The 13,456-nt window shown below is 41.8% G+C and overlaps 1 protein-coding gene across 1 annotated transcript in view; it reads left to right on the top strand.

Annotated features, from left to right (window-relative positions):
- The window catches only part of Golim4 (golgi integral membrane protein 4), an 80,564-nt gene that overhangs the window by 36,216 nt on the left and 30,892 nt on the right, over positions 1-13,456 (top strand). The window contains exons 2-5 of the mRNA XM_052732172.1: positions 6,798-6,872; positions 8,273-8,322; positions 10,170-10,223; positions 11,841-11,991. Of these exons, the coding sequence (XP_052588132.1) occupies positions 6,798-6,872; positions 8,273-8,322; positions 10,170-10,223; positions 11,841-11,991 (330 nt within the window). The remainder of the gene's footprint in view (positions 1-6,797; positions 6,873-8,272; positions 8,323-10,169; positions 10,224-11,840; positions 11,992-13,456) is intronic.

The raw sequence follows: 13,456 nt of genomic DNA, 5'->3' as shown, positions 1-13,456 counted from the left end.
GGCCCTTTCACTGAGGATCCAAACCTCCCCACCACTGGAAACCTTTGCCCCTGGCTGCCTCACACAGCCTACCACACATACACTATCAACAGTAGCCCATGACCATTAGTTTGCTCGCTCTTGAACTTTTTGTAAATAGAATTATTTGGTAATTACCTACTTGCTGCCTGGCTTAATTTTTTTTAAATATTTTACTATTTTTTGATAACTTTATAAATATGTTTTGATCATATCCAGCCTCACGTCTCTCCTTAACTCCTCTCAGATCCACCCCAAACTCATGTCTTTTTTTTTTTTTTTAAGTTACCGACCAACTCGAGTTTGTGGTAACCATATATTCGTAGGTGTAGAGCTATCCCCTTGAATGTACCTGCCCTACCAAGAACTGCAAACTGAAGCAAAACTGACTGTCCCTCCTGAAGAAGCCATCAACTGTTCCCAGCTCTTCAGTAATGAGCACACACGAACCCCTTCCCGCTGTGTGCTAGAATGGTGACTGTCTTGGTCTAGCTCAGTGGTCTAGTGAGATATTTGGGGCTACTTACAGGAACATGAATGAAAGGTAACATTGTTGAGCATGCGCAACTGAAGGGCAGCACGTCAGCAAGCAGCCTACTCTCACATGCGTTATTTCCAAGCCCTGCGCTCCTAGACCATCCTGTGTGACTGACAAGCAGTTCAGTGAAGAGCGTCTCCTCTCTGCAACAGTCCTTACTGCTCTTCCCTGGGGAGGAGCCGTGTGGATTTTGTAACTGACTGAGCTCCTGAGCCTCGCAAGTTATGTTAGCTCCTGAGTCTTGAACCTCCTTCTTTCCTCAGGAGGTAATGTTTCAATTTGGAGGAAATAGCTAGACAACGCCCTGATTGGATCTTGTACCTCATAAAGTCTCATTTGTATAATGTTCCTATCACATTTCTCTTCAGAACAACCCAGTTGATCCCCATGTCCCTATGGAAAGTGTCCCCTTCCCTGTCCCCAAGCCTTTGCCCCCCAGACTGGCCATGATCAGATGCTCTGACCTCTGACCTTCTTTTAGTATATACATGCTTGTGGTCAACTTTCTGTATCTGCAACACTCTTTCTCTCCATGTCTGTAAACCTGGGTCCTTCTTAAAGAGGACTTACGTCACCTTGCACTTAGAAGAGAAACCTACCTCCCCATCTCTTTCCACACTTTCAATATCCTTCAGTCTCTTTTTTATCGTACTCTTTTGATTACCATTTAATATAGTATTTATTTTGTTAATTATTTATTATGTGTCTCTGTCAGGCCCAAATATTAGTTTCTTTTTTATTTTATTTAATAATTTAATTTAATTTTACATATCATCCATGGATCAAATATTAGTTTCTACAAGGCAGATTTAAAAAAAAACAAAAATCTGTTTTGTTCGTGACACCGTCCCAGATGTCAGAACAATGCCTGGCATGTAATGTGTACTCAATAAATATTTGTTTATAACATAGAAACCACTGAGGAGCTGGTATTTGAATACTGACTTTCCATCTTTGGTAGAATTATTTGCCCTACCAATTGGCAAATTCTCATGAAAAAAAGACAGTTAGGTGACGTTTAGGCTTGCTTCAAGCACATCAGTTGTGAAGAATATAGATCCATTATTTCATTATAAAATCCATGCACCCTTGATACTGCATTGGACACTTGTCTTATTGATGTGACCAAATACCTGAAAAAAAAAAACAACTTGAAAAATGAAGAATTTAGTTTGGCCAATGTTCAAGGAGACACCACCCATCATGCTAGAGAAGGCTTGTGGACAGTAATTTTAGGCAGTTGGGCCCATTGGCTGTGCAGTAAGGAAGCCTTGAGCAGACAGCACGTGGGGCAGGCATGTGAAGTTCTCTTCTTCCACAGTCTTCCAAAAGGTCATCATCAGCTACTTGGGGTATTTTACATTCACACCACAACATAGGTCTAGCCCATCTTAAGAGGGTTTGTGTGCATCTCTGCACAGGTTTGAAACACTAGAAACAACCCCTCTCTCCCGCCCTTCGTTCACCTCCTATTTCCCTCTCCTTTTTCTCTCCTCCATTATTTTCCTGAAATACTTTGAAGTGGTCTGGCTGAAATCCTGCTGCTGGATAAGAAGATTCCTGTATAAGGTCTATATATACAATATATCTTTCTTCAGAGTAGCTTTGCTTCTATTACCACAGCTCATAAACTTCTAACCCCTGTGCCTGAACAGCCATGCATGTCTTTGAAAATGTAGCTTTGCCCCGGACAGTGCAAGACTCTCACGTAGCAAGACATTTTCCTTTCAGCTTTGAAGACTTTCCATAAACAGTCCACCAGCTCGGTCTCTGTTCCTTTAAGGGGCTTTCCAGATGGGTCCTCATGCTTGTCCTGTAAGCCCTCCTGCCTACTTAGCCGTCTCTCCAGCCCGGAGGAGGTGAAGGGAAGGCAGGCACTGTTTATGCAGGTACCTGAAGAAAAAGCAGTTAGTACTCAAGAAAAGGATGCTAAGCTGCTGAGTTAAATGTGTATCTTGCATGTTCAGGAAGAAGCAAGAAAGATGTGGGGCTGGAATATGAACAACAAGGAGAAGCCTTTTGAGGCCTTTGGGTGTCATTCGGCATGTGAACGGAAGACAGGAGAAGGCATTATCTCAAAGTCTGGGTCTTCAATATAAGGGGAGTTAGATAATAACTAAATTAAAGTATAAATTATAAATCAAGCAGGAAAGGTTGTAATGGAAGATATGTGTGTTAGCTTCCTGCCACCGTAACGAATACCTGAGACAATTAACTTATCTAGAGAAAAGGTTTGTTTTGGCTCGCAGTCTTGAAAGTTCCAGTCTGTAATGCTTGGCCCTGGTTTTTTGGCATGTGGTGGTGGAAAAAAAAAAATCTGTTCGCTGATAGCCAAGCAGGTAGAAATTACTTTCACAGGACACTCCAGTGACCAAGGGACCTCTCACTAGGTCTTACCTGTTAAAAGTTCCGCTCCTTCCATGTGATGTCACTCCAGGACTGATCCTTTAACACTTGCGTCTTGGAACACGCTCAAAATCCAAACCGTAGCAGTCTGAACTCGGAATGCACAGAGGAAAATGCTTGACATTCACAGTGTAGGAGTCATCTAAAAGAGAAACAAGGAGGACAGACCTTAGCATCTGCCTTAGTGGTGCCTTCTCACTCTGCTGGGATCTCTAAGAAAGGTCCAGTATGAAGACCAGATGGTAGCTGTTACGTCCTCTGTTCTTTATTGTTTGCTGTGGATTTTCTTAGGTTTTCTATATTCATCCTCAGACTTTGTGTGAAGTAAAATTACTAAAGCAAGAAGAAAATATAACAGAGAAAGACACCTGTAATGCTATTTTCATGGTAAGCCACCATCATCTGCACAGATAAAGGGCTCTAGGGCTGGCCTCTACCCCATTTACAGTGAATTAGGACTACAGGTCAAAGTGGTTCTGAAAGGCTGTCATCATGGGGCTGGGGAGAGAACTGGGTTGGTGAGGTGCCTGCTCCACAAACGTGAATGTTTATGTTCAATCCCCCAGCACCCACATAAAGAGCCAGGGCCAAGGGAGCATTTCTTAACTTGGGGGCATCCCAGGTGGATCCCCTGGAGGTCATTGGCTGGCTGGCCTAGCTGAGTGGATAGATTTCAGGTTCTGTGAAAGGTCCTTTCTCAAGTACAAGATGGAGAGCTGTGAAGGAAGATGCCTGATGTCTATAATCTTGTCTCTATATGCTCATGTGCACCCAAACACATCCATAGAAATGTGTATGAAACACACTCACTCACACACAGATTGTCGCAAATACCTGATTTTAGTCCTAAACTTACCCACAAGCCTTTACAACATTCTGTTCTGAGAACTATATGTATTGCCTTGAATTTATTTCCCCTCTTTTTTGTTAACTGGCTGTCTTTCTATAGCCACAATTTTGAAATTCTAAATTTATTCACTTAAAGTTGGATTACTGACAAACCTTAATTATTCCACCAGTTGAACTGTGTGACTCTTAACCAAGTTTTGGTAAAATGTTGTACTGTAGGAGGATCTGAAGGAGGGGAATCAAAAAACAAACAACAACAACAACAATAACAAAAAACCCACGGGCTATTATTGGATCTGCTAAAGAAGCAGTTTCTGTCCCTTGGTTTAAGAAGTCAAGACATCCGGTCGTGCTTTCTGCAGGATTTTTGACTATTGCTTTCTTTTAAATTCTTGAATATTTATCTGTTTTTTTTGTGTCTGAGTGTTTGTGTGCATGTGTTTATGTGAACCACAGGCATTATGGTGCTTCTGAAGGTCAGAAGGGGACATCCTGATCCCCTGGACCTGGAGTTACCAGGAGCTGTGAACCATCATGTGGGTGCTGGTGACCAAACCTGGGTCCTCTTCCAGAGTGGCAAGATCTTGCTCCTAATCCCTGAGCTGTCTCTCCAGCCCCGGCCAGAGTTGCTTCTCGATTCTGAGTTGGAGCGTTTTACTTTGAACTTCTGAGAATAGACCTTCTCCCAGAAGCGAATGCACACAGCATTTCTTTTGTAACTTTTAGATGAAAGACAGTGTTTAAATGCCAAATGGCTACGGAAGCTCGCATGTTGTTTTAAACTCCTAAACCCTCTTTCTGTTCTTTGCTGCATGGAAAATATTACATCCTCTTTCAACAAGCCTGGGAGGAGACGAGTATTACAGAGTTTTATTTATTTATTTGTTCTTCATGAGTTCTTATGTTTCAAATCTTATTCCTGTGTAGGCTTGCATCAGATTAAAGAGTTTGAATGCCAGGTTTGAGCCATTGTTTTAAACTTCCTCCACTAGACTTGCTTGGTGCTGTGAGACTATCCATTATATGCCATTGTGTAGCTTTAGTTCGTCTTGAATGATGCCCTTGACTTCGAAGTATAAATAGAAAATGGAGACAGGTGACAAGGATTGATTAGCAGTCTTTCTTCTAACAGAAACAATAAGCACACTTAGATGAATTGCCAGCTCGCAAACCTGGAAAATACCTAGTGAAAAAAATGTGTGTGTGTGCGTGCGTGCGTGCGTGCGTGCGTGCGTGCATGTGTAATAATGATTGCATTGACTAGAAGGACTTAAAGAGTCTATCTGGTTTTATCTTTACTACCTATGAATTTTTATGGAAAAATAGGCTTCCAGATTCTAATGAACTGAAAAGTGCTACTTGCCATCTCTTCAGGGGGATTTTTCCAGGTAAAAAGAAATAGGCCAATATTATTGTCAATGGATAAACAATATGCATATCATAATTACTACTATAACATTGACCTTTTCCTGCCTTTCTGGTTCCAGAAAATCCCTCAGGGTGGGGTTTTTAGTTCAAATCAAGGCCACAGAGGAAGGAGAGCAGCCGTCACTAGTAACAGGAAGCTGTGACCGAGAGAGGGCAGAGGGCCAGGCAGTCCCGTCAGCAGCAAGGGCTCATGGGAGGAGAAAGAGGAGGGGAGTTGCTGGGATCCTGACAACTTTGTCAGCAGCCAGTTGTGTGGAGACAGTTCTTGTGTTGTAGATAGACAGCTATTGACCAAAGATGATGGAGCTGTATATAGCCAAGGGGTGCTTGGGTCTTCTGATCGAAGAATGGAATAACGGAATTGGCTTAGTTTGCCGGAGAATGAGATCATAGTTGACATAATGCTGGACAAACATGAGTTGGAGGGTACATCTGAAACTGAATTTATCCTCTTCCCAGTCCTCACTGCCTGTTCAAACCGCTCTGCAGCTGAGGCTTCTGTTCCCAGATAAAGTCTGAGACACATTTGGTGGTTTCTCAGGCTCCTCTGGGAATTAAAACAAAATCAAATGCCCCTGAAATTTTCAATAGCGTATACCTATACACGTGGCATTGGTTTGTTGATTGTTATGTCTGATCTAGTCTAGTCTAATATATCATGTTTCATTCATTCCAAGGTGAGATGTCTCTCACTTTCAGCTTCTACAGATACATATCCACCACTGCATTAAGAGCTGTGGTGAGCATTGTTCCCTCCACAGGCCCGTCTTCCTCCATAGTCTCCAAGAACGTCTTGTCTGACTTCTTCACAGTGTATGAATACGCAGAGAGTGGAGAAGGCAGGAAGACTTTCCAGAATGGACATCCGTTTGCTCTCATGGATGAGAGTGAACTGACTCTTTCTTTGTGGGCACCTTTATGGGGTCTTAGGGGAGTCTCTCCATCCTCTTTCATTGTGTTTCTCTTACGTGTTGGCTCCAACATGAAGGAAGTGGAAAGAGATTCTCCTCTTAGTGGAATCATAGTGGCGTACTGCTTTCCGTGGCAGCTGCTTTTGGTTGAGATGCAGGGCATACTGACTTAGCAGATAAGAGATACTGACAGTGAAATGCTCTTCTGGCACTTGCCACGGAAGTGATTGCAGGGGATGTGTATGAGGGTGCAACTCCTGTGTGGACTGTGGCTGAAGTCTTACAAGTGGACACCGTTGCCTGGGAAAAGATGTGGTGGGCCTTCTAGAGACATAATGCATAGTTAAGAGGCAGCAGACATCTTAAGGAATTGCTGGCTAACTGACATATCAGCTCTGGCTAGGGAGTCCTCCTGGAATTGTGCCCAATACCATATGTATTACTTGTGCATATTATTTGCACAGAATCTGGATCTTTGAATACATCCACCTGTTTATTCTTTACCCCAGATGTGAAACTTTATATTTTTACCCTAATTGGATGTGGGCACTGGTTTATGTTTATACTGGTTTATGTTTTTAAAATTGTTTCTAACTTTACCCTGGACCTCTTAGTTCTCTGACAAATTTAACTCTTATCTTTTCCAGTTGTATATGAACACAGATCAAGATTAGAGAAATCTTTGCAAAAAGAAAGGCTCGAACACAAGAAAGCAAAGGAAGGTAAGACAATGTGAGCTTGTGCCCTTTGGTTTCCGCCTACCCCTCTTTGATGTGCCATTACTTGGCCTAGGGTGCGTTTTGGCTTTGTATTTTTGTTGTTATTGTTGCTGAGTTGTTTCTCAAATGAGCCTGAAGCCAGTGCTATAGGTGGGCAGAGAAAGCTGTCACTAGATGTGTTAGGCGTGGCGCAGACATTTTATATAGTCTCAGTGACGGGGAGGTAGCCGTTTCTTCTCCTTTGGGAGCTCAAGTCAGATAGTAAGTGGAAGATGTGCAAGCTTTATCATCCAGGTCATGACTCAAGGGCCTTTACTTCCTTCCATCCCACAGAGAAGCCTCCTTTGCATCCGAGGCTTAGGTGTGGGTTTAGAAGCTTCTGCTCCTGCGGCCTTCATGACGGTCGCACATCGGCACACAAATTATTTCAGAAATAACACATGAGTTCCCTTCTACATTACAGAGGTGTATTTCTAATGTATCAAGCCTCTGTCCACAGTTGGGGTTTGGAAAACATGCATTGTTTAGAACACGTTTCATACACTCCATCTTACGTCTGTAACATAGTGAGTTGACCCACTACCTGGAATCTTTTGAATGAAGCAGTTGTTACTATTTCATAAAAAATTTCACTGACACAGTTGTTCAGTCAGAAATTGACAGGCAACACTGGCATTGCTGTCAAATGCTGTCAGAGCTTTTTAAGAAAGCATGCATTCCAGCATCTAGCAACTGAAAGTTATCTGCATTCTTATTTTTTATTTATTTACATTTTTAATGAGTCTCAGAATTTAAGCTCTTGGCACCCTTGGTGGAATAAAAGGGTAGGTGCCGTGGTAGATGCGTGATACCATGCAATGCTCTCCTGGCTCTTGGGTTGAGCAGACTTCAGAATTCTGAGAGATGCTCTGAGACTTATCTTTGCCCTGTCTTCCACTGCAGAGTGATTTTATAGAGCCATCTAGTGGATAATAAAGTTTTCAGAGCATTGAAGATGGCTTAGATGGCTTGATTGTCTTTTCAGTTCCTGAAGGAATTTAGTGTGCCCTCTAGTGGGTAGCGATAAATCACCCTGTCTCCAGATGCACCCGCTGCCTCTCAGTTTCAAAGGCAGCTTTTCACAGTGCTATTGTAAGTGTGCTATTAGTCACTTGATTCAAGCATGGATTCTGGTGATACAGGCTTCACAGAGAGAAGGGAAATCAGAAGACTGCATGCTTTGTCATCCGCTTTCCAAAGTTTGAGAGGTAAAATGAAATACATAAATCACCAAATACATTAATTTGAATTGGAAACATTTTTGCAAGTCTGAGTAAAGTATACCTTTTTTTCTCATGGATGTTTAAAAATTTTTAAATGGATTAACTTATTACTTTCTTTCTCTGCATTTTTATCTTTCCTAGATTTCCTTGTTTATAAGTTAGAAGCACAAGAAACACTAAACAAAGGAAGGGTAAGGCTTTGCTCTATTTTGGCTTTTAATTTATTTTCATGAACCGTTAGAGAGATGAAAATATTACTGTGAAAAATTTTCTCTATCCATCATTAGCATTGTAGGTTGAACATGCATTTTTGTTATATTAAAAAAAAAGAAATTCTAAGAGGAAAACTTGAAGCATTGCTCATTTAAAACCTACCTTTTCTTGAATCTGGACACATCAATGATGATTAGTGATAAACTGAGATAGCATCACTGTGTCATATGATGTTAAGGCTTTGTTTGGTTGATTGGTTTGGCTCTGGAGTTTTGAGATAGGTTCTCTTCTCCTGACCTTAAACTCATTGTGTAGCAATGGATGACCTTGAACTCCTGATCCTCCTGCCTCTACCTCCTGCCTCTACCTCCTTAGTACTGGATTACAGATATGTGCTAGTCTGTGTGGCCATCGGGGGGGTCATTTTTATTCACTCTTTTATTTGCTCGAGGTGTCTCTTTTCTATGACATGTAAGACTTCTGTTTGCCTTTACAAAATCCTATCAAACAGGAGATCTGCCTTAGTGCTGACATTTGCAAGTATCTGAAGAATGAATTATGGACAGAATGAATGATGTTGGCATTTAAAAATACTTTAAAGTTAAAGTCAGCTGGCAAAAAGCCAATCTTTCTCTTAACACTAGAAAAATGTATGAGTGTTAGTTGAATAAAACATTAGTGTTTAGGGATTTCAAAATGGAGAAAAGTCAGTTCTTTGGATTGCCTGGGAGAAGCTTTCAGCTTTCAACTCCTACTTGCTTTTAGAAGCCCCAGCCAGACCTGTGTGCATACCATCATATGATTGTACGTTTTGTAATACAATTTCTTTATAAACTAAAAAAAAAAAAAGAAAAGAAAAGAAGTCAGGGGATGAGATGATAAAGCAAAAATGTAGCTTATTTTAGGAGCTATGAAAAGAACACACAGCTGTGCACCTGTGTGGTGACTGAGCACAGCAGGGCTATGCCCTGCAAAGATAAATCAGCCTAGGGAATGAAGGGAGACCGAAGGTTCCAGGTGTCTTCAGTAAGCTGATTGAGAGTGGCAGCCTAGGATGTTGAAACCAGGGGGCCTGTGTGGACAGCTGTTCTGCTCCCTTAGGCTGCAGGGATGGTCTAGAACAATGGGTTGGGAAGGGAGAGTTCAGCCACCATGAACTTGCGCTCCGTTCCCCACTCTGCTGCTGGTGGACTACTTGCTCCAGTTCTGCCTTTTCACCCTGGTGGTAAAATGAAGATTATGTGAGTGCCCACTGCCGTCGAGGAAAGAAGGGTCCTTCTCTTCCTCCCTTAAGACATGCTGAGTTTGTGAGGCCTGCTCTTAATTGGTGTATCCCCCATCCCTCCTAACCGTCCTGGGCATTAAACTCTGTAGTTAGCCAGAACGGTGACTTTCAGAAGTGCACTGTGTGTCTGGGCCACTAGGCTTCTTTAGATCATATGAAACAGAACCAAATTCTCTCTAAGAGCCCTGTCAACTCATCACATTATGATTCTATTCCGATTCGTTACGTTACTAAACTCTAACAAACCCAGGAGAAAAGTGAAACCTTGTTTCTGCTCTTAAATGAAGAAATAGGAGTTCGTAGGGAGTGGCTCAGTGGTAGAATGATTGCCTAGTATTTGCAAGGCCCTGAGTTCAATCTCGAATACTGCTAAATAAAGAAAGAAAAGAGATGGCCCTCAAGATATACTGTCTCTATCAGAGAATTTATGTTAGCTTACCAAGCAAAACTGAAAATCTTTTATTAAGCGAGTCAAGCTGTTCTTGGCAAAATACCCAGATCAGCTACCTTTTGTTGATTTGATTTTCTTTTTATTTACAGCAAGATTCCAATAGCAGATACAGTGCATTGAATGTCCAGCATCAGATGCTGAAAGTAAGTAACCTAACGTGTCCTGTATGAATGAAGAAAGGAGTAGGCAATATTTGAACTAATTAACCATCACTAATGTAATAAAAGAGAAGGTTTGTAGAAAGTTGACTTAGTATATAGAGTCATAGTTGGCTAAAAATTGTAGTTTTGGTTCCTCAACATGATTATTACCTTTATACAAAAAAGGTGGCTAATATATTGCCCATTTTCTTTTTCAATAATTGGGCTTTCTGGTCCTACTTTTTAAATGTTGTTCTCTTTGGTATCTTTAAAGTTCATTGTTTACTTGGTCTCTCGTGGTGGTTTTTCTTTTATCTTAGACAGACTGGAGTGTGTACAACTCAAAAGCTTCCTTTGTGTTGCTAATGTTTAAGAGATGTATTTTTATCTACCCCAAGAACACAGTTTATTATCTAAATATCTTCCTTAGGCCCTGGGTAAAACTCACTATCAAGTGTCAGGAAGACCAAAACCACAAAAAAAGTGAAGGGAGAGAGTCATTGATTCCGTCAAGCTGGGGGAAAGGAGTAGCAGAGCGTCCAGCACTGTGTGCAAATCCTGCCCTGGTCTCTGCCCATGTATTAGTTCAGTGTTTTCTATGTTTTCACATCAGCAGAGCACACACTTTCCACTGAAACCAGAGCCTCTCCCACATTCAAGAGTGCAGTCCATAACTTAAAGCAGGGCATCTTCCACATAACTATTTGGAGAATGTAGAATTTAAATAACTCGTGATGTCTGTGTAGAATTATAATATAAAATCAAATAAATAAAAATTAATTCTAGAAACAGTTCATTACTTTCCCCAAAGGGAAGAGAGTCTGTTCCCTCTCCTGCTCCATCTCCTCTACACCCACCACTCTCTCTCAAACTGGATTACTAGAACACTGGAAATCAAAGAGATATTGAATAAAGTGGTCCTTTGGGGTCAAAAGGCCAGCCCTTGTATATTTCTAAGATGTCTAGCAGAGAATTAAGTGCATACTGAACATGATCAGACTGTCTCTTGCCTTTTCTTGGTATTGCAGGCAATAGTATTTATGGTGAATTAGGTAGCGTAAGCAATCTAGAAATGATTGAAAACATGGAAGTGAATATGTACAAATACTATCCTATAAACAGTCTTGAGCCTTTTCAGATTTAAGTAGCTGAAGCTTAGAGTTGCCCTGAATCGTCCCATGAATACTGTGGAGCCTTGATCTTGCTTGTTAAGTCCAGAAAATAGACAAAATGGCTAAGGTTAAGTTTTATTGTTACCTTACTTTGTTTCTACAGTAATTTGAATCCAAGGAATAGCCTCAGATTCCCCACCCCACCCTTTCTCAACTCTGATGCTAGCTTCTTCCTCTTACTGACGTTTAGAAGTAAGGGGAGATTTGTATTTTCCCATGGTCTCAATTGAAGAGGAAAGGAAACAAAAAGGAACTACACAAACAGAACACAACTTTGCCTGAGCTCACACCTTCATTCACTCTAGCCTTCTGATGCAGAACACAACCTCACCTGAACTCACTCCCATCATTCACTCTCTCCTTCTGATGAGAGAAAGGCCATGCCGCCAAGAAATAGACTCTCGCATGATTTCGAGAACGTGTCTTTGCTCACGTATTCATCTTGCAGAGTCAGCATGAGGAGCTGAAGAAACAGCACAGTGACTTGGAAGAGGAACATCGAAAGCAAGGGGAAGACTTCAGCAGAACGTTCAATGACCACAAGCAGAGATACCTGCAGCTTCAGCAAGAAAAGGAGCAAGAGCTTTCTAAGCTGAAAGGTATTTGATAGGGCTAGAGATGCCTTTGTCCACCGTTTCAACAGGGCTACACACAGGTGCTGGGCTCCTTGGAGGTCTTTGTATTATGTAGTGCAGTTAACTCTGGAAGTCACACTGATTAGCAACCTCTCTTATGCACATAATCCATTGGTTTTTTTGTTTTTTTTATAGTTCTTGTTTTATTTATATGGTGTTTCCTGTGCACATATGTCTGTGCACTGCTAGCCTGTTACCATGCCTCATGCCTCTGGAGGCCCCAAAGGGGCATTAGATCTCCCAGAAGTGGAGTTACAGATGGTTGTGAGCTGCCCTGTGGGTGCTGGGAATTGAACCAGGATCCTTTGGAAGAGCAGTAAGTGCTCTCAAACTCTGAACCATCTCTCCATCTTCTTTCTCATTACTTTTAAAGCAAGATACACATACAGTAAAATTGTGGTAGTCCATATAGAAGAAATCAGAGCTACAGAAAATAGGAGGATACATATATGTGATTCTGACTACTACGCTATTTCAGCCTCAGAACTTTGCACCCAGGACAAAAGTGGAAAGGTGGGATGCCTTAGGGAGCTGGTCATCCTTAAGAAAAGACATTACACACACACGCACACACACACCCCACTTAGGAGAGATAGAAAGTGAAAAACCACACTTGCAGAATCAACTTTTGGAAGAAGTTTCTTGAAGGGATCTGAAACTGAGTTGAGTAGTGTCTCAACTTGATTGTGAACAGCATCATTTCATGGGTTGAGTCCTGGACTGAATGAAATGATTGAGGGAGCGGAGTCTAGATCTCGCTTCCTCTCCATTTCCTGACTATCAATGCAATGTGAACAGATGTACCAAGTCACAGTGACTTCACCACAGGGGTGGAGTGTAACCTGGCACTGTGAAGTAAAGTAAACCTTTTCTCCCCCGAGGTGCCTTGGCCAGAGGTATTTTATCCCAGAAGCCGAAGTGGAACTACGACATGACTCTGGGTAAAAGGTTTAGGCAACAAAGTTAAAGTATTTTGTGATCGATGAAGGGCAGCGGTGGCTAGGTGATGAAGCGCAGGCAATCTTGGATAGCTTAATGCGACACAAGAAGAGTATTCTAGACCTCTCCCTCTCTCTCCCAAGGAAGGCTGACAGCATGGAAACTTAGATAATTGCTCTTGATTATTATGAATGTAATAGCTGATAACACATTTTTGTAACGTATTAGGACCAGGTGAAATCCTTCCAGTGGATGGTTCTACTGAATTCTCATCACCAACCTGCAGGCAGGCAGCCAGGTGTCTTGTTTTATTTAACATATGAAGAACTGGAGGGTGCTGAGCAAAACTTGCTGGCAGAAGCCCAGGGAAGGCATGGAAGCCACTGCCAATAAGTTTGCAAACTAAAATCCACAACTAGCTAGTCAAGTTGAGGTAGGTCAAGTGTTGAAAGCCCCATGCAGCCTGTAGTACACTAAAGGTCCTTAGAGA

Source organism: Peromyscus californicus, unplaced genomic scaffold, assembly GCF_007827085.1.
Source record: "Peromyscus californicus insignis strain IS unplaced genomic scaffold, ASM782708v3 Scaffold_9__1_contigs__length_137607984, whole genome shotgun sequence".
Taxonomy (NCBI): Eukaryota; Metazoa; Chordata; class Mammalia; order Rodentia; family Cricetidae; genus Peromyscus; species Peromyscus californicus.
The sequence above is the reverse complement of the archived record's forward strand: the minus strand, read 5'-3'. Positions and strand labels throughout refer to the sequence as shown.